Genomic DNA, 18,823 nt, shown 5'->3' with positions numbered 1-18,823 from the left:
CCCATACCCTCACAACACACCCCCTCTCTCCTGTACCCTCACCACACACCCCCTCACTCCTGTAGCCTCACCACACCCCCCTCTTTCCCATACCCTCACCACACACCCCTTCACTCCCGTACCCTCACCATACACCCCCTCACTCCCGTACCCTCACCACACACCCCCTCACTCCTGTACCCTCACCACACACCCCCTCACTCCTGTACCCTCACCACACACCCCCTCACTCCTGTACCCTCACCACACACCCCCTCTCTCCCTTTCCCTTACCACATACCCCCTCTCTCCTGTACCCTCACCACACACCCCCTCTCTCCTGTACCCCTCACCACACACACCCTCACTCCTGTACCCTGACCTTCACCACACACCCCCTCTCTCCTGTACCCTCACCACACACCCCCTCTCTCCTGTACCCTCACCACACACCCCCTCACTCCTGTACCCTTACCCTCACCACACACCCCCTTTTTCCTGTACCCTCACCACACACCCCCTCACTCCTGTACCATTACCACACACCCCTCTCTCCTGTACCCTCACCACACACCCCCTCTCTCCCGTACCCTCACCACACACCCCTCTCTCCCGTACCCTCGCCACACACCCCCTCACTCCCGTATCCTCACCACACACCCCCTCACTCCCGTACCCTCACCACACACCCCCTCTCTCCCGTACCCTCACCACACACCCCCTCTCTCCTGTACGCTCACCACACACCCTTCTTTTCCTGGACCCTCACCACACACCCCCTCTCTCTTGTACCCTCACCACACACCCCCTCTCTCCTGTACGCTCACCACACACCATCTCTCTCCTGTACCCTTACCCTCAGCACACACCCCCTTTTTCCTGTACCCTCACCACACCCCCCCTCTCTCTTGTACCCTCACCACACACCCCCTCTCTCCCGTACCCTCTCCACACACCCCCTCTCTCCTGTAACCTCACCACACACCCCCTCTCTCCCATACCCTCACCACACACCCCCTCACTCCCGTACCCTCACCACACACCCCCTCTCTCCCATACCCTCACCACACACACCCCCTCACACCTGTACCATTACCACACACCCCCTCTCTCCTGTACCCTCACCACACACCCCCTCTCTCCCGTACCCTCACCACACACCCCCTCACTCCTGTACCCTCACCAAACACCCCCTCACTCCTGTACCCTCACCACACACCCCCTCACTCCTGTACCCTCACCACACACCCCCTCTCTCCCGTACCCTCACCACACACCCCCTCACTCCTGTACCCTCACCACACACCCCCTCACTCCTGTACCCTCACCACACACCCCCTCTCTCGTACCCTCACTACACACCCCCTCACTCCCGGACCCTCACTACACATCCCCCCCCCCACTCCTGTAACCTTACCACACACCCCCTCTCTCCCGTACCCTCACCACACACCCCCTCTCTCCTGTACCCTCCCCACAGACCCCTTCTCTCCTGTACCCTCACTACACACCCCCTCTCTCCTGTACGCTCACCACACACCCCCTCTCTCTTGTACCCTCACCACACACCCCCCCACTCCTGTACCCTTACCACACACCCCCTCTCTCCCGTACCCTCACCACACACCCCCTCTCTCCTGTACCCTTACCACTCACCCCCTCTCTCCTGTACCCTCACCACACCCCCCCTCCTGAACCCTCACCACACACCCCCTCACTCCTGTACCCTCACACTCACCACACACCCCCTTTTTCCTGTACCCTCACCACACACCCCCTTTCTCTTATACGCTCACCATACCCCCTCTCTCCTGTAGCCTCACCACACACCCCCTCTCTCCCATACCCTCACCACACACCCCCTCACTCCCGTACCCTCACCACACACCCCCTCACTCCTGTACCATTACCACACACCCCCTCTCTCCTGTACCCTCACCACACACCCCCTCACTCCTGTACCCTCAACACACACCCCCTCTCTGCCATACCCTCACCACACACCCCCTCACTCCCGTACCCTCACCACACAACCCCTCTCCCCCATACCCTCACCACACACCTCCTCTCCGCCATACCCTCACCACACACCCCCTCACTCCCGTTCCCTCACCACACACCCCCTCACTCCTGTACCCTCACCACACACCCCCTCTCTCCCATACCCTCACCACACACCCCCTCACTCCCGTACCCTCACCACACACCCCCACTCTCCTGTACCATTACCACACACCCCCTCTCCCCCATACCCTCACCACACACCCCCTCTCCCCCATACCCTCACCACACCCCCCTCACTCCTTTACTTTACCACACACCCCCTCTCCCCCATACCCTCACCACACACCCCCTCTCCCCCATACCCTCACCACACACCCCCTCTCCCCCATACCCTCACAACACACCCCCTCTCTCCTGTACCCTCACCACACACCCCCTCACTCCTGTAGCCTCACCACACCCCCCTCTTTCCCATACCCTCACAACACACCCCTTCACTCCCGTACCCTCACCATACACCCCCTCACTCCCGTACCCTCACCACACACCCCCTCACTCCTGTACCCTCACCACACACCCCCTCACTCCTGTACCCTCACCACACACCCCCTCACTCCTGTACCCTCACCACACACCCCCTCTCTCCCTTACCCTCACCACATACCCCGTCTCTCCTGTACCCTTACCACACACCCCCACTCTCCTGTACCCTCACCACACACCCCCTCACTCCTGTACCTTCACCACACACCCCCTCTCTCCTGTACCATCACCACACACCCCCTCTCTCCCATACCCTTACCACATACCCCCTCTCTCCTGTACCCTCACCACACACCCCCTCTCTCCTGTACCCTCACCACACACCCCCTCACTCCTGTACCCTGACCTTCACCACACACCCCCTCTCTCCTGTACCCTCACCACACACCCGCTCTCTCCTGTACCCTCACCACACACCCTCTCACTCCTGTACCCTCACCACACACCCCCTTTTTCCTGTACCCTCACCACACACCCCCTCACTCCTGTACCATTACCACACACCCCTCTCTCCTGTAGCCTCACCACACACCCCCTCTCTCCTGTACCCTCACCACACACCCCCTCTCTCCCGTACCCTCACCACACACCCCCTCTCTCCCGTACCCTCGCCACACACCCCCTCACTCCCGTACCCTCACCACACACCCCCTCACTCCCGTACCCTCACCACACACCCCCTCTCTCCCGTACCCTCATCACACACCCCCTCTCTCCTGTACGCTCACCACACACCCCCCTTTTCCTGTCCCCTCACCACACCCCCTCTCTCTTGTACCCTCACCACACACCCCCTCTCTCCTGTACGCTCACCACACACCATCTCTCTCCTGTACCCTTACCCTCACCACACACCCCCTTTTTCCTGTACCCTCACCACACACCCCCTCTCTCTTGTACCCTCACCACACACCCCCTCTCTCCCGTACCCTCACCACACACCCCCTCTCTCCTGTAACCTCACCACACACCCCCTCTCTCCCATACCCTCACCACACACCCCCTCACTCCCGTACCCTCACCACACACCCCCTCTCTCCCATACCCTCACCACACACACCCCCTCACACCTGTACCATTACCACACACCCCCTCTCTCCTGTACCCTCACCACACACCCCCTCACTCCTGTACCTTCACCACACACCCCCTCTCTCCCGTACCCTCACCACACACCCCCTCACTCCTGTACCCTCACCAAACACCCCCTCACTCCTGTACCCTCACCACACACCCCCACTCTCCTGTAACCTCACCACACACCCCCTCACTCCTGTACCCTCACCACACACCCCCTCTCTCCCGTACCCTCACCACACACCCCCTCACTCCTGTACCCTCACCACACACCCCCTCACTCCTGTACCCTCACCACACACCCCCTCTCTCTTGTACCCTCACTACACACCCCCTCACTCCCGGACCATCACTGCACATCCCCCCCCCCCACTCCTGTAACCTTACCACACACCCCCTCTCTCCTGTACCCTCCCCACAGACCCCTTCTCTCCTGTACCCTCACTACACACCCCCTCTCTCCCGTACCCTCACCACACACCCCCTCACTCCTGTACCCTCACCAAACACCCCCTCACTCCTGTACCCTCACCACACACCCCCACTCTCCTGTAACCTCACCACACACCCCCTCACTCCTGTACCCTCACCACACACCCCCTCTCTCCCGTACCCTCACCACACACCCCCTCACTCCTGTACCCTCACCACACACCCCCTCACTCCTGTACCCTCACCACACACCCCCTCTCTCTTGTACCCTCACTACACACCCCCTCACTCCCGGACCCTCACTGCACATCCCCCCCCCCCACTCCTGTAACCTTACCACACACCCCCTCTCTCCTGTACCCTCCCCACAGACCCCTTCTCTCCTGTACCCTCACTACACACCCCCTCTCTCCTGTACGCTCACCACACACCCCCTCTCTCTTGTACCCTCACCACACCCCCCCCCACTCCTGTACCCTTACCACACACCCCCTCTCTCCCGTACCCTCACCACACACCCCCTCTCTCCTGTACCCTCACCACACACCCCCTCTCTCCTGTACCATCACCACACACCCCCTCTCTCCCTCACCCTCACCACACACCCCCTCTCTCCTGTACTCTCACCACACACCCCTTCTCTCCTGTACCCTCACTACACACCCCCTCTCTCTTGTACCCTCACCACACACCCCCTCACTCCTGTACCCTCACCTTCACCACACACCCCCTCTCTCCGGTACCCTTACCAACACACCCCCTCACTCCTGTACCCTCACCACACACCCCCTCACTCCTGTACCCTCACCACACACCCCCTCACTCCTGTACCCTCACCACACACCCCCTCTCTCCCTTACCCTCACCACACACCCCGTCTCTCCTGTACCCTTACCACACACCCCCACTCTCCTGTACTTTCACCACACACCCCCTCACTCCTGTACCCTCACCACCCACCCCCTCTCTCCTGTACCCTCACCACACACCCCCTCTCTCCCGTACCCTTACCACATACCCCCTCTCTCCTGTACCCTCACCACACACCCCCTCTCTCCTGTACCCTCACCACACACCCCCTCACTCCTGTACCCTTACCCTCACCACACACCCCCTTTTTCCTGTACCCTCACCACACCCCCCCTCACTCCTGTACCATTACCACACACCCCCTCTCTCCTGTAGCCTCACCACACACCCCCTCTCTCCTGTACCCTCGCCACACACCCCCTCTCTCCTGTACCCTCACCACACACCCCCTCTCTCCCGTACCCTCACCACACACCCCCTCTCTCCCGTACCCTCGCCACACACCCCCTCACTCCCGTACCATCACCACACACCCCCTCACTCCCGTACCCTCACCACACACCCCCTCTCTCCTGTACGCTCACCACACACCCCCTTTTTCCTGTACCCTCACCACACACCCCCTCTCTCTTATACCCTCACCACACACCCCCTCTCTCCCGTACCCTCGCCACACACCCCCTCACTCCCGTACCATCACCACACACCCCCTCTCTCCCGTACCCTCACCACACACCCCCTCTCTCCTGTACGCTCACCACACACCCCCTTTTTCCTGTACCCTCACCACACACCCCCTCTCTCTTGTACCCTCACCACACACCCCCTCTCTCCTGTACCCTCAGCACACACCCCCTCTCTCCCGTACCCTCACCACACACCCCCTCTCTCCCTCACCCTCACCACACACCCCCTCTCTCCCGTACCCTCGCCACACACCCCCTCACTCCCGTACCCTCACCACACACCCCCTCTCTCCCGAACCCTCACCACACACCCCCCACTCCTGTACCCTTACCACACACCTCCTCACTCCTGTACGCTCACCACACACCCACTCACTCCTGTACCCTCACCACGCACCCCCTCTCTCCTGTACCCTCACCGCACACCCCCTCTCCCCTGTAACCTCACCACACACCCCCTCATCCCGAACCCTCACCACACACCCCGTCTCTCCTGTACCCTTACCACACACCCCCACTCTCCTGTACTTTCACCACACACCCCCTCACTCCTGTACCCTCACCACCCACCCCCTCTCTCCTGTACCCTCACCACACACCCCCTCTCTCCCGTACCCTTACCACATACCCCCTCTCTCCTGTACCCTCACCACACACCCCCTCTCTCCTGTACCCTCACCACACACCCCCTCACTCCTGTACCCTTACCCTCACCACACACCCCCTTTTTCCTGTACCCTCACCACACCCCCCCTCACTCCTGTACCATTACCACACACCCCCTCTCTCCTGTAGCCTCACCACACACCCCCTCTCTCCTGTACCCTCGCCACACACCCCCTCTCTCCTGTACCCTCACCACACACCCCCTCTCTCCCGTACCCTCACCACACACCCCCTCTCTCCCGTACCCTCGCCACACACCCCCTCACTCCCGTACCATCACCACACACCCCCTCACTCCCGTACCCTCACCACACACCCCCTCTCTCCTGTACGCTCACCACACACCCCCTTTTTCCTGTACCCTCACCACACACCCCCTCTCTCTTATACCCTCACCACACACCCCCTCTCTCCCGTACCCTCGCCACACACCCCCTCACTCCCGTACCATCACCACACACCCCCTCTCTCCCGTACCCTCACCACACACCCCCTCTCTCCTGTACGCTCACCACACACCCCCTTTTTCCTGTACCCTCACCACACACCCCCTCTCTCTTGTACCCTCACCACACACCCCCTCTCTCCTGTACCCTCAGCACACACCCCCTCTCTCCCGTACCCTCACCACACACCCCCTCTCTCCCTCACCCTCACCACACACCCCCTCTCTCCCGTACCCTCGCCACACACCCCCTCACTCCCGTACCCTCACCACACACCCCCTCTCTCCCGAACCCTCACCACACACCCCCCACTCCTGTACCCTTACCACACACCTCCTCACTCCTGTACGCTCACCACACACCCACTCACTCCTGTACCCTCACCACGCACCCCCTCTCTCCTGTACCCTCACCGCACACCCCCTCTCCCCTGTAACCTCACCACACACCCCCTCATCCCGAACCCTCACCACACACCCCCTCTCTCCCGTACCCTCAGCACACACCCCCTCTCTCCTGTACCCTCAACCTCACCGCACACCCCCTCACTCCTGTACCCTCACCACACACCTGCTCACTCCCGTACCCTCACCACACACCCCTTCTCTCCTGTACCCTCACCGCACAACCCCTCTCTCCTGTACCCTTACCATACACCTCCTCCTGTACGCTCACCACACACCCCCTCACTCCTGTACCCTCACCACACACCCCCTCTCTCCTGGACCCTTACCACACACCCCCACTCTCCTGTACCCTCACCACACACCTCCTCACTCCCGTACCCTCACCACACAACCCCTCTCTCCTGTACCCTCACCCCACACCCCCTCACTCCCGCACCCTCACTGCACACCCCCTCTCTCCCGTACCCTCACCACACACCCCCTCTCTCTTGTACCCTCACCACCCACCCCTTCTCTCCCGTACCCTCACCACACACACCTTCACTCCCGTACCCTCACCACACACTCTCTTTCTCCTGTACCCTCACTGCACTTTATCTCATCACTTTCTCTCTCTCTATGCGGTCGCGTAGAGTTCCAGATGCGATTCGCGGATTAGATTTTAAACAATCACGGATCGCCAAGTTTCGTGAAATAATGACGAGATACCGCATCGGACAAAGCGCCCTGAGAATGATTGTTTCAGGGCACTTTATACAGGGTTTTTAAAAATGTTGGACCCAATTTGAAATCGCTATATCTCTGCAACCACGAACCCCCATGAATGAAACTCTTACCACTTGAAAGGGCGGAGCATAGAGTTTCAAATGAGTACTGCTAAATGCCTCTCCCAGCGCACTAACAGCCCCTAGCCTCAGTCATTCGCAAGATGGCGACACCGCAACACAAGGCGTTTTACGTTCTGCAGCTCAGCAAGACTGAATTCATATTCTTAGTTTTTTCGGTAAAGTCACGTTGAAGAGAAACAACAAAATAACAAAATATATATAAAACAATGATGATGACCGTTTGAGTTATGGTCGAAACGTCGTGAGAATTTTTTATTGTTTTATATATATTTTGTTATTTTGTTGTTTCTCTTCAACGTGACTTTACCGAAAAAACTAAGAATATGAATTACTGCAGTCACGAAAGCTTTAAATCAAAATTTAAGACTGAATTCGTTATTGCGGTGCAGCGTGCGTTTGAACGGTGTTTTGGCATTGATTCGCCAATGTCAAAGAGCATGGTGGCACAAAAGACCGTGTTTTTTTCCCACTATTAGCGATTAATCTGGATGACCTCAAAAACAGAATCATGGCAGCGGTGATTTCAGTGGAAGAAGACACTTTGAGAGGCGTTTGGGACGAATTCAACTATCGTCTCGATGTTTGTCCGTACAGCAGGTGGAGGGCACATAGAGCATTTATAAAATGGTTAGTAAAACTTGATAACTCATTAAACCGTTTGTAACTTTTTGTGTAATTGTAACATGTTGCCATCGTGAAACATACTGCTTTGAAATTGGGTCCATTTCTTTTAAACACCCTGTACATTTGTATTATAATTATTATCACCCCAGAAACAACGCAGGGAGCCGTGTGGTCATCGCCTCGTACAGCTTCAGGAGACGAACATTCACACAGCCCCCCCCCCCCAACTGCTGGATGAAGTCCCCCCTCCACTCCTGGGCCTCCCCCGTGCTGTTCGGAGGTGCAGCGTTAAGTCTATGGGCAGTGTTGAGTCTGTGGGCAGTGTTGAGACTACGGGCAGTGTTGAGTCTACGGGCAGTGTTGAGTCTATGGTGCAGTGTTGAGACTACGGGCAGTGTTGAGTCTACGGGCAGTGTTGAGTCTACGGGCAGTGTTGAGTCTACGGGCAGTGTTGAGTCTACGGGCAGTGTTGAGTCTACGGGCAGTGTTGAATTTACGGGTAGTGTTGAGTCTACGGGCAGTGTTGAGTCTAAGGGTAGGGGAGAGCGGAGGGTGGCGGGGGACATTGTTACACTTGCTCGCAGTTAATCTTACGCTTGAATATAACGCGGTCTCAGTTTCGCACAAATAAAAGGTAAAATCGAAGCCCTGTTCTGCAGTAATAGCACCACAAACGATGATTCTGGGGACTCCTGAAGATTTTCAACGTATGCGAGACGTCCGGTGGTTAGTGGTTAGTGGTTCAGCACGGTCGGGCTACATACGGATGCGAAAAAAGTTCAGGTTTCAACACTTGGGGTATCGTCCATAATTGAAGGATAATAAGTTAAACTTGTGGGACCTTTTCCAGTATCAAAGTATGAAAAATAAGCATAGGCTTTATCCTTTCTAACAATAAAAACAGGTGTTAAGATGTTCAAATGCCAAATAGATACATTTTGCAAAGAATCAAGTACTGCATCAACTACACGTAAGTAAAACCTTGGATTGCGAGCATAATTCGTTCCGGAAACGCGTTTGTAATCCAAAGCACTCGTATATCAAAACACTCGTATATCAGTTGTGATCACGTGACGCTCGGCAGTATAAAGCGTATACGTATTACTCGTATTGCAAGACCTCGCTCGTTTATCAAATGAATATTTATTTTTAAAAATTGCTCGTCTTGCAAAACACTCGCAGACCAAGTTACTCGCAATCCAAGGTTTTACTGTACTTGTGAACATGCAAACAAACGTGCTCTGACAATAATGTATGTACGCATTGTCTTTGAAACTGATTGGCCTCCACCAGAGCTGCAGCCTTCTTCACGGCCTCGTCTCACCACTGATGTTAGTAGACCAGAGAGCACCAAATGGTGAACAGAAATGGTAATAACCTATTCTCATTTTTCACGTTATCATTTTTAAGTTAATGGATACTTTATTCCTTTCCAATAGGTATCTATGTGGTGTTTAAACATCTTAACACCCCTCTTGTTTTATTGCCAGAAAGGCGAAAGCCTATTGTTTTTTCATCATTTTGATACTGGCAAAGATGTATCACATGATATAACTGCTCAACCCGAGCTATTAACGCTTTGATTCGTTCATTTGCCCTTTATACTGTTTTCCTTTGGTGTTTTCTGGTCTAATGCTGGTGGAGACAAGGCCACATAGAAGGCTGTCCTCTGGTGTAGGCCAATCAGTTTAAACGACAATGCATACATTATTATCAGAGCACGTTTGTTTGCATGTTCACCACAAGTACTGTGTGTGGTTAATGCAGCACTCGATTCCTTTGCAAAAGGTTTCTATTTGGTATTTGACCATCTTGAAGCAACTCCTGTTTCAGTGCTAGAAAGGGTAAAAACCTATTCTTATTATGTTTTCATGCTTATTGACGGATGACACACGTGGGTTTTTTTGCTGCCGAGAGAAAGCCAGAAAATCCTTTTGGGCGATCAAGAATCGCGGACGGCGATTCATGTTTCACTCCGGAGAGCCTTGCGAGCAATCGCACAAACGCGAGACGTTCGATAACACCCCGGGCGTGGGGGGGGGATTATTCTCAGGTCTCGACGCCGCGACGTGCATCACCGCCGCTGCTACTGCTCCTCGAACCCGGTACCAGTGGTGGAAACGCGGAGGTCTAGAGAGAGATGGGGGGGGGGATGAGTCCCGTACGATAAAAATCGTCGCACTACAAAGCGTGCACGACGACCTTGCCTCAAATCCGCCGTCATTGATTCCAGTTCGTAAATAATGGACGGTGCGCCCTGTACGGACACGCCGTTATCGCTGTTATCCCTCCCCCCGCTGCCTGCAACGGCATCGGCGACTCCGGCATGTTTTTTTTTTTGCAATCGCTGCAACAACATTTTTTTAAAGTTGCCAAAAGGGGTTTGGGGAGAATGACGACGTTGGTGTTGAGATGAAATGATAGAGCCCCACACTCTTAACTCTTAAAACCACCGCCCCCCCCCAGCCCGTCGCTCGTCTGAGTTTGTTTGTTTTTTGCTCGGCAACGTTCAGGAACCCGTTGGCTGTTATAAACGGAGACTGACGACCGACCGCCTGACTTCCCCCCCCCCCCCCCGGTGAACCAATCGCACCCGGCCCTCGTACCATTCGCGTGCCGTCACCCTGCATCTGTGACGGCTGACGGAACGGGCATAGAATGTGAAACTGTGTAATGGTAGGGGGTGGGGGGGGGAGTGGCCTGGGGTGACCTGGTGTGTCCTAGAATGACCTGGGGTGGCCTGGAATGAACTGGGGTGACCTGGGGTGACCTGGGATGACCTGGCTGGCCTGGGGTGACCTGGGATGACCTTGAGTGACCTGAAATTCCCTGAGGTGGCCTGGGGTAACCTGTGATGACCTGTGGTGACCTGGGATGACCTGGAGGAGGCCTGTTGGTTGAGGCAGGTACAGAGAACCACTTTGTATGCCTTCTCGGCTTTCCAGTGGTCACGTCTTGCGAGTCCATCGCTCACCTCTGATTAGCACGGTTGGCTACGTACGGTGCAAAAGAAGTACGTACGTACATACTGCCCAGACTAACGCTACCCAGACTCAATACTGCCCATAGACTCAACACTGCCCAGACTAACACTACCCATAGACTCAATACTGCCCATAGACTCAACACTGCCCAGACTAACGCTACCCATAACTTCAATACTGCCCATAGACTCAACACTGCACCTCCAATTAGCACGCTTGGCTACGTACCGTGCAAACGAAGTTCAACATGCATACTACCCATAGACACAACACTGCCCATAGGCTCAAACCTTTCTATAGACTCAACACTGCACTTTCGATTAGCATGGTTGGCTCCGTACGGTGCAAAAGAAGTTATACGGACAGACGTCCCAAGTATCGGCCCAGGTTGAAGGCCGCCGTGATGAGACACGTATCAGTACATCAGGTTCGCCGATGTACTGGTCCTTTTTCAGAGCAGAGATTTTATTGACAATAGTTTGTTTTTCTATCAATACGTCACTGAAAAATATATTAAATTCCACTCTTAGTGTTCAAGCAAGATGGTCTAAAAACCCAATGACGCCACCCAGTGTCAAGCAGATGACATTAATCTTCACTACAACAGTGACAGCAATTGGCCAGGCATAGTTGTTCTCCTGTACGCCGCGTGATTTTCTCATGACGCGAATTGGATAGAACGCGATTAATGTATTAGGGAACGCATTTTTTTTTCACGCAGATGCAAAATAGATATAACGCGATTGAGCAGACTGAACTACGTCGCGCAAGTAGGAATAAGCGGTTGTTACGGCTGCCTCGGTGTAGCTTCACTCAAGGCATATTAGGATGCTGCTAGATGTTTCTAGATGCTACCCACCACGCGTCTCAGTCTTTGTTCAGGCCCTGCGTTACGCGTTTCACGTATCATCGCGGACTGTTGCTTTACCCCTGATATGATATTTACCCCTGATATGATATTATAACGCGATGTTTCCATAACTCAGTGTTCTTCAGGAACGCGACTAACCCCACCGCCTTGTAGGAGGACAAGGCCGTACCTCCAACTTAACATAGGAAGCTGGATCACAACCCTCTCTTAGTGTAAAACAGGGGCTGCTGGTTCGAAATGGCTTGTTGCTATGAGAGCTTACGTACAGAAGATGATTGTGATTACGTGAATTATTCATAGAGTAAAAATACTTTTCTCAGGCTGGAGGTGCATTACATCGAAGGTTATGTGTAAGCATTGGTTATCCACGATTCTGGCAAACCACCGATTCAAGAGCCGAATGGCTCACAGGGCTATACCAAAATAAATAAACTGAAAACTGAAACATGTGTGGATTTGTACCTACAGGGCTCATGGAGCAGGTGATAGAGAACATGAGAAACGAATGACAAAAATGAGACGGTTTAACGCGTCATAGAAGTAGTAGGCTTTCGCGACTAATATGATCCATAATAGAGGTTTTTTTGGGTGAGATCGCGTAAATAGGAACGTGTCGTTAAACCTACAGCCGCCAAAAATGAGACGTAAAATTGATCAGTTCTTGAATTGTGATGATCAATAAGTGAACAACAATGGGGAGGGAATTAATTGCGTCCTTAATGAGGCGTGAGTTGATTCTATACAAAGAGCTTTACATTCTAGTTGTTAATTGTCACGATTCATGAGATTTATAAAAAAAAAGACCCCTCCACTTCGAACCAATTTATTTTATGACATGAAAAAATACCCTTTTAAGTTCAGGCACGCGCGGTGCTAAAAACTCTCCGGTTAAAATCCAGGTTTGACTTCTGCCAACGCAATTTTGCATCAGGAGTTTTAAAAAGTTTTATCAGCAATTTATTTCCCGACGAAAGCCCTTCGAGCTACGAAGCTCTTTGTCGAGGGAGCTACTCGGCTGGCAGATGACATCCAAAGCATCCCGCGATCACTGGGGCGCCATGGTGGCCTGGAGACGTTAACGACCTCACCTGGTGTACAGGAGGTCGTGGGTTCGATCCTGACCCTGACGCTTGCTGTATATTTGGAGTTTGCGTGTCTCTATCTCTCAACCTGGTCGTGTGGATTTTTTTCGGGGGTCCTCCAGTTTTTTCCCCTCCACATTTAGAATCAACATCACGCATATAGAGCGTTATTTGGCTACTGTTATAAATGTCCACACGATGATGATGATAAGCCCGCTTCGCTTAGCTGTCACTTGTGATGGCCAGGTCGCTTATAAAAAAAAGCAGCTAACATAGCTCAGTGGGCCTTACCTGGTAATACAAATTCAATATTTTTTTATTCTATCTACGTGACTTTACCGAAAGAACCATTGAATGTAAATATCTATAGTTTTAACTACTCTTGTCACGCAGCTATGATGCATGTTGCAGCATGTTGCCCACCGTAGCCAGCGCCGCCGTAACAAAGCCGCTTCCGACATGGATTTTCGCCGTTGGGGAGAGAGTTCGTCGTGCCGACGCGCGCTCCCGTCGTCGTTGTTGCTGTTATCATGCCCCCCCCTCCCCTCCCTCCCCTGCCGTTTCCGCCATGTGTATTTTTGCAGTGAAGGAGTTTTTGGCCAAAGCCAAGGAAGACTTCCTGAAGAAATGGGAAAACCCCCAACAGGTGGGAGGAGCGACAAGTGCGCGTGCGTGTATGTGTCTTTTGTCTTTGTGTGGTGTTACTACTAGACGTCCGCGATGAAAGAGCTTCGTAGCTCGTCGGATTTGTCCAGGATAAATACAGATTCTGATTCTACCCAGAATTCGCTCAATTTTGCAGTTTGAATTCACGCTAGCGCTGTGTGTGCCTCAAACGAGTATGAGTAAACATCAGCGCATGGGGTGGTGCTGGCCAACTCACCCCCTACTTCGTGCAGCGTGCCGGCCTTCATGAGGTGTTCTTTATAACAGCACTCGCCCCAAAGGCCTGTTGAGGCTCTACGGGGGATCTTTGTTGTGTGTGTGTGTGAAAGTGAGTGAGTGTGTGTGCGTGTGAGCGCGTGTGAGCGCGTGTGAGCGTGCATGCGTCTGTGCGTGCCTCAAACGAGTACGAGTAAACATCAGCGCATGGGGTGGCGCTGGCCGACCCCCACCAACCCCCCCACTCTCGTGCGCCGTGCCGGCCTTCATCGGGCGCTCGCTTACAACAGCGCTCGCCCCCAACGGTCGACTAAAGTCTTTGCCGGGGGTGTCCTCTGTCTTCGCCGCACGCAGAACACATCGTGCCTGGACGACTTTGAGCGGATGAAGACGCTGGGAACGGGCTCCTTCGGGCGAGTCATGCTCGTCAAGCACAAGGCGACGGACCGATACTTCGCCATGAAGATCCTCGACAAGCAGAAGGTGCCCGCAGCACTGTCTCCCCGCCACTTCGTTGAGCTATCGTTTGTGGCGCCAGGTCACTTCTGAAACAGAAGCTCACAGCTCAGTGGTGGCTTACCTGGTAAAATAAACATAGATTTTTAGTCGTTGTTGCAATTCAGTGATTGGCTTACTTTGCACTCCTATCGTCTTTTCGTATTGTATGTTGTTGTAACTTTCTGACACCGCCCCTACTGGACATATAAAGAGCTTTACAGCTCATCGGATTCCACTAATATAAAACAAAAAAAATCCTATTCTGCACTGCCCCATCCACCGCACACGAATCCCATAAATGTCGCCCCACTCCAGTTTTTGGCGCGTTCACCTTCGGTACCCTCCCCTCTCCCAAGATTATGCGAAGATACCTGGCAAACAATGGGAGCTTTCTCTCTTTGCAGGTGGTGAAGTTAAAACAGGTGGAGCACACGCTCAACGAGAAGCGGATCCTCCAGGCCATTAGCTTCCCCTTCCTCGTCAGCCTCGAGTACAGCTACAAGGTAGCGCGTCCGGTCCCGTACCGTCCTTTCCTCGTCCCGTCCCTCACCTAGTCCTGGGCCTCACCTAGGTTGACTCGGCCTCAAATGAGGACCTGCTACGCTGCGTAAGCGTCGTCACTTGGGAGACAAAGTTGCGGTCGGGTGCGTGGCGCTGGTCACGCCACCCCCATCGTGTGCCTTTGGCGACCTTCATAGGTGCCGCTCGTTAACAGCTCTTGCCCCAACAGCCTGTTAAAGGCTATACGGGGGATGTTTGTCTTTTTGGGGGGGGGGGGGGGTGGTAGCAGTTAGTGCTGCACTGAGAAACCTGCCACCTGAGTTCGATTCCCGCTCACGGTCAATACCGGTGACGATCATCCGGACCGGTGCTGGGCCTCACCTAGGTTGACTCAGCCTCAATTAAGTGCCTGCTATGCTGCGTAAACATCGGCAAACATCGGCACTGGGGAGACAAAGTCCGCGTGGGGCGTGGTGCTGGCCACACCACCCCCGTCGTGCGTCGCTCCGGCCGTGATTGGTGCTCACTAATAGCACTCGCCCCCAGGGGACCGTCGAGGCGACATGGGGGAATCTTTTTTTTTTTGTCTTGTGCAGGACAACTCTAACCTGTACATGGTGCTGGAGTACGTGCCCGGGGGAGAGATGTTCTCCCACCTGCGGAGGATCGGACGCTTCAGGTAACCACCGTGAGGTGGCTCGGCCTTTTGAATCAGAATCTTTGTTTGGACTGGGGGAGGAGGGGGGAGGGAGGGAGGAAGACGAAGGAGGGGGGAAAAGAGGAGGGGGGAAAAGAGGAATCCGATGATATGTAAAGCTCTTTTTAAGCAGATGGTCAGCAAATTATACAACGGCAACCAAATAAAAGAAAACAATACGACAGTAGTGCAAAATAGATTTATCAATCTTGGGCAAGGCAGCAAAAACGACAACAACAAAAACTGTCCCAGACCACACCAACAAGAGAACACAGCACACAGCAGCAACAGCAATCGTGCTTTTAAATAAAATGGCCACAGTCACATTGAACTATCGATGCTGCATGGCTAAGGACCAAAGTTGCGGCGATGTTACCGCCGTGTCCAGCACGAATCTTCTGCTTCAGGATCGTTCTTTCGAAGGAAGATCTACGATATTCTTGGTTCTTTCGGTAAAGTCACGTTGAAGGGAAACAATAAAATAATAATATATATAAAAACAATCAAATTCTCACGACGTTTCGAAGGCAACACAAGCAGTCATCATCAGGTGTGAAAACCAACGGCAAGAACATTTGAAAGAAGAATATGAATCACTGCAGTCACGAAAGCTTTAAATCAAGATCTACGATGTTTGAGGGTGGAAACAAAACCAAGGTTGTTCCAAAACGTTTGGCTCGATGAGTCACTATGAAGCAGCAGTGGCGGCGGTGGCACAGCAGGCGAGCGGGTTGAGGCGAGTTTTAATATGGGCGGTCTCTCTGGCTTTATAGGATTCACATAAAACCCTCTATGACCACTCCCGATCGGCCAGAATCAGAATTATCAGAATATACAACTCCCTACTTTAGCTTCTTTTTCAGAAGAGGGGAACCTGCCTATCACAAATGATAGCCCAAGGAAGTGGCTTATCATCATCATGATCACGTGGACATTTATACCAGTAGCCAAATACTCTAAACGCCGTGACGTTGATTCTAAATGTGGAGGGGAAAAAAAACCGGAGGACCCGGAGGATAGATTAATGCCACCATGCGGAGGGACACACCGCAAACTCCATATATACAGATTGTCAGGGTCGGGATCGAACCACACCTTTCTGTATACCAGGCAAGGTATATAACATCTTGCCACAATGGCGACTCGGGAGACAAAAGCGGCCGGACGTGGTATTGGCCACACCACCCCCTCGTGCGCCATGCCTGCCTTCATAAGAGTGCTTGCTTAACAGCGCTTGCCCCACTATTCAGACTTTACGAGGGGGACACTTGTCATGGGGAGGTGGGGAGCGATCGTGTAAATGGTGAGCTCCGCACTGCGCCATGATCCCGGTCACAGACGATGACAGTGGCGAATATTTTAACTGGTCCTTGGCCTTCCCCTAGGTCGACTCACCCTTACATGCGTACCCGGTGCAGTGTGTTAACATCAGCGCTGGGGAGGCAAAGTTTGCCTCGGCGTGGTGCTGGCCACTCGCACCCCTCGTGTGCCGCATTTGCCGGCCTTCACCGGTGTTCACTATGACATTGTCTTTGCCTGGGCGTGTGCAGCGAGCCCCACTCGCGGTTCTACGCGGCTCAGATCGTGCTGGCGTTCGAGTACCTGCACTCACTCGACCTCATCTACCGAGACCTCAAGCCAGAGAACCTTCTCATCGACCAGCAGGGGTACATCCAGGTCCGTTTTTGTCTCTCCGGAGTAACACGCACACAACACACCAATTCCTCACACTCTTGAGTTCTCACCCGGTTCAACAGAATTATCGAGATAGGCGAGTGCAAGTCTGGAAAAAACAAGTAGCAGTATTAATAATTAAAAACAATAAGCAGTCCCTGGACTTTCTCTCCCGTCGGGATTGAGATGATGGACCTGGAGACGAGAGCTTAGGCGCTGCGACGCCACGTGGTGCCGTGACGTCTGCGCACGCGGCACGCGACGCCACGTGGTACAGTGACGTCTGCGCACGCGGCACGCGCGACGCCACGTGGTGCCGTGACGTCTGCGCATGCGGTACGCGACGCCACGTGATGCCGTGACGTCAGCGTACGCGGCACGAGACGCCGCGTGGCCCGCTTGCCAGCGCGTACATAAATTGTATTGTATGTTATATGGCCCCCGCGGAAAATAATAACAGTCGAAGAGGGCAACCCTGGTTTTAAACAAGCGCTCTCATCGCGTGCCAAGGTTGGAGGGGTGGGGGTGGGGGGGTGGCCCACCCCCCCGCCACGTGCCAGAGCTGAGCGGTGGGCTGTCTTACACATCTGTTTGAGACGTAAGTAGGCTTCCGCCACCAATATTATTCGTAATAAAGTTTTTGTTTTTTGGGTTAGATCGCATAATTATCAATGTGTTGTTAAACCCACCACCACCACCCGACATAGCCAATTAAGTAGGGGTTGTCAAGTAAACAAAATGTACCAATTAGTTACTAGTTCGGCACTCAGTGGTGTGTTGGAGAGCATTTACAATTTTTGTACCGTGACGTTTTGCTGGTAATTAACATCGTGCATTATCGGGCGATTTTTCCAGAATCGTGGGCTAAAGTAGCAACCAATTGGCACGTTTTGTTTACGTGACAAACCTTACCAATTTGGCTGTCAGGTGGTGGCGGGTTAACGACACACATTGATACGTTATGTCTCTCCCGTCGCCGTTATTGTCTGCGCAGGTCACCGACTTCGGCTTTGCCAAGCGCGTCAAGGGGAGGACCTGGACCCTGTGCGGGACCCCGGAGTACCTGGCGCCGGAGATAATCCTCAGTAAAGTAGGTGTTGTGATCGCCACGT

At 53.8% G+C, this 18,823-nt stretch overlaps 1 protein-coding gene across 7 annotated transcripts in view; it reads left to right on the top strand.

Annotated features, from left to right (window-relative positions):
• LOC116944602 (cAMP-dependent protein kinase catalytic subunit alpha-like) overlaps positions 1-18,823 on the top strand; it is a 113,374-nt gene that overhangs the window by 84,356 nt on the left and 10,195 nt on the right. For all 7 annotated transcript variants that reach the window (XM_032958431.2, XM_032958512.2, XM_032958633.2 and 4 more), the window contains 6 exons: positions 14,044-14,105; positions 14,696-14,824; positions 15,244-15,342; positions 15,937-16,019; positions 17,588-17,714; positions 18,706-18,801. In XM_032958431.2, the coding sequence (XP_032814322.1) occupies positions 14,044-14,105; positions 14,696-14,824; positions 15,244-15,342; positions 15,937-16,019; positions 17,588-17,714; positions 18,706-18,801 (596 nt within the window). The remainder of the gene's footprint in view (positions 1-14,043; positions 14,106-14,695; positions 14,825-15,243; positions 15,343-15,936; positions 16,020-17,587; positions 17,715-18,705; positions 18,802-18,823) is intronic.

This window comes from Petromyzon marinus, chromosome 1 (genome assembly GCF_048934315.1).
Source record: "Petromyzon marinus isolate PM22_M1 ecotype Great Lakes invasive population chromosome 1, UKy_Petmar_22M1.pri1.0, whole genome shotgun sequence".
Taxonomy (NCBI): Eukaryota; Metazoa; Chordata; class Hyperoartia; order Petromyzontiformes; family Petromyzontidae; genus Petromyzon; species Petromyzon marinus.
This window is presented reverse-complemented; position numbering and strand designations above follow the sequence as displayed.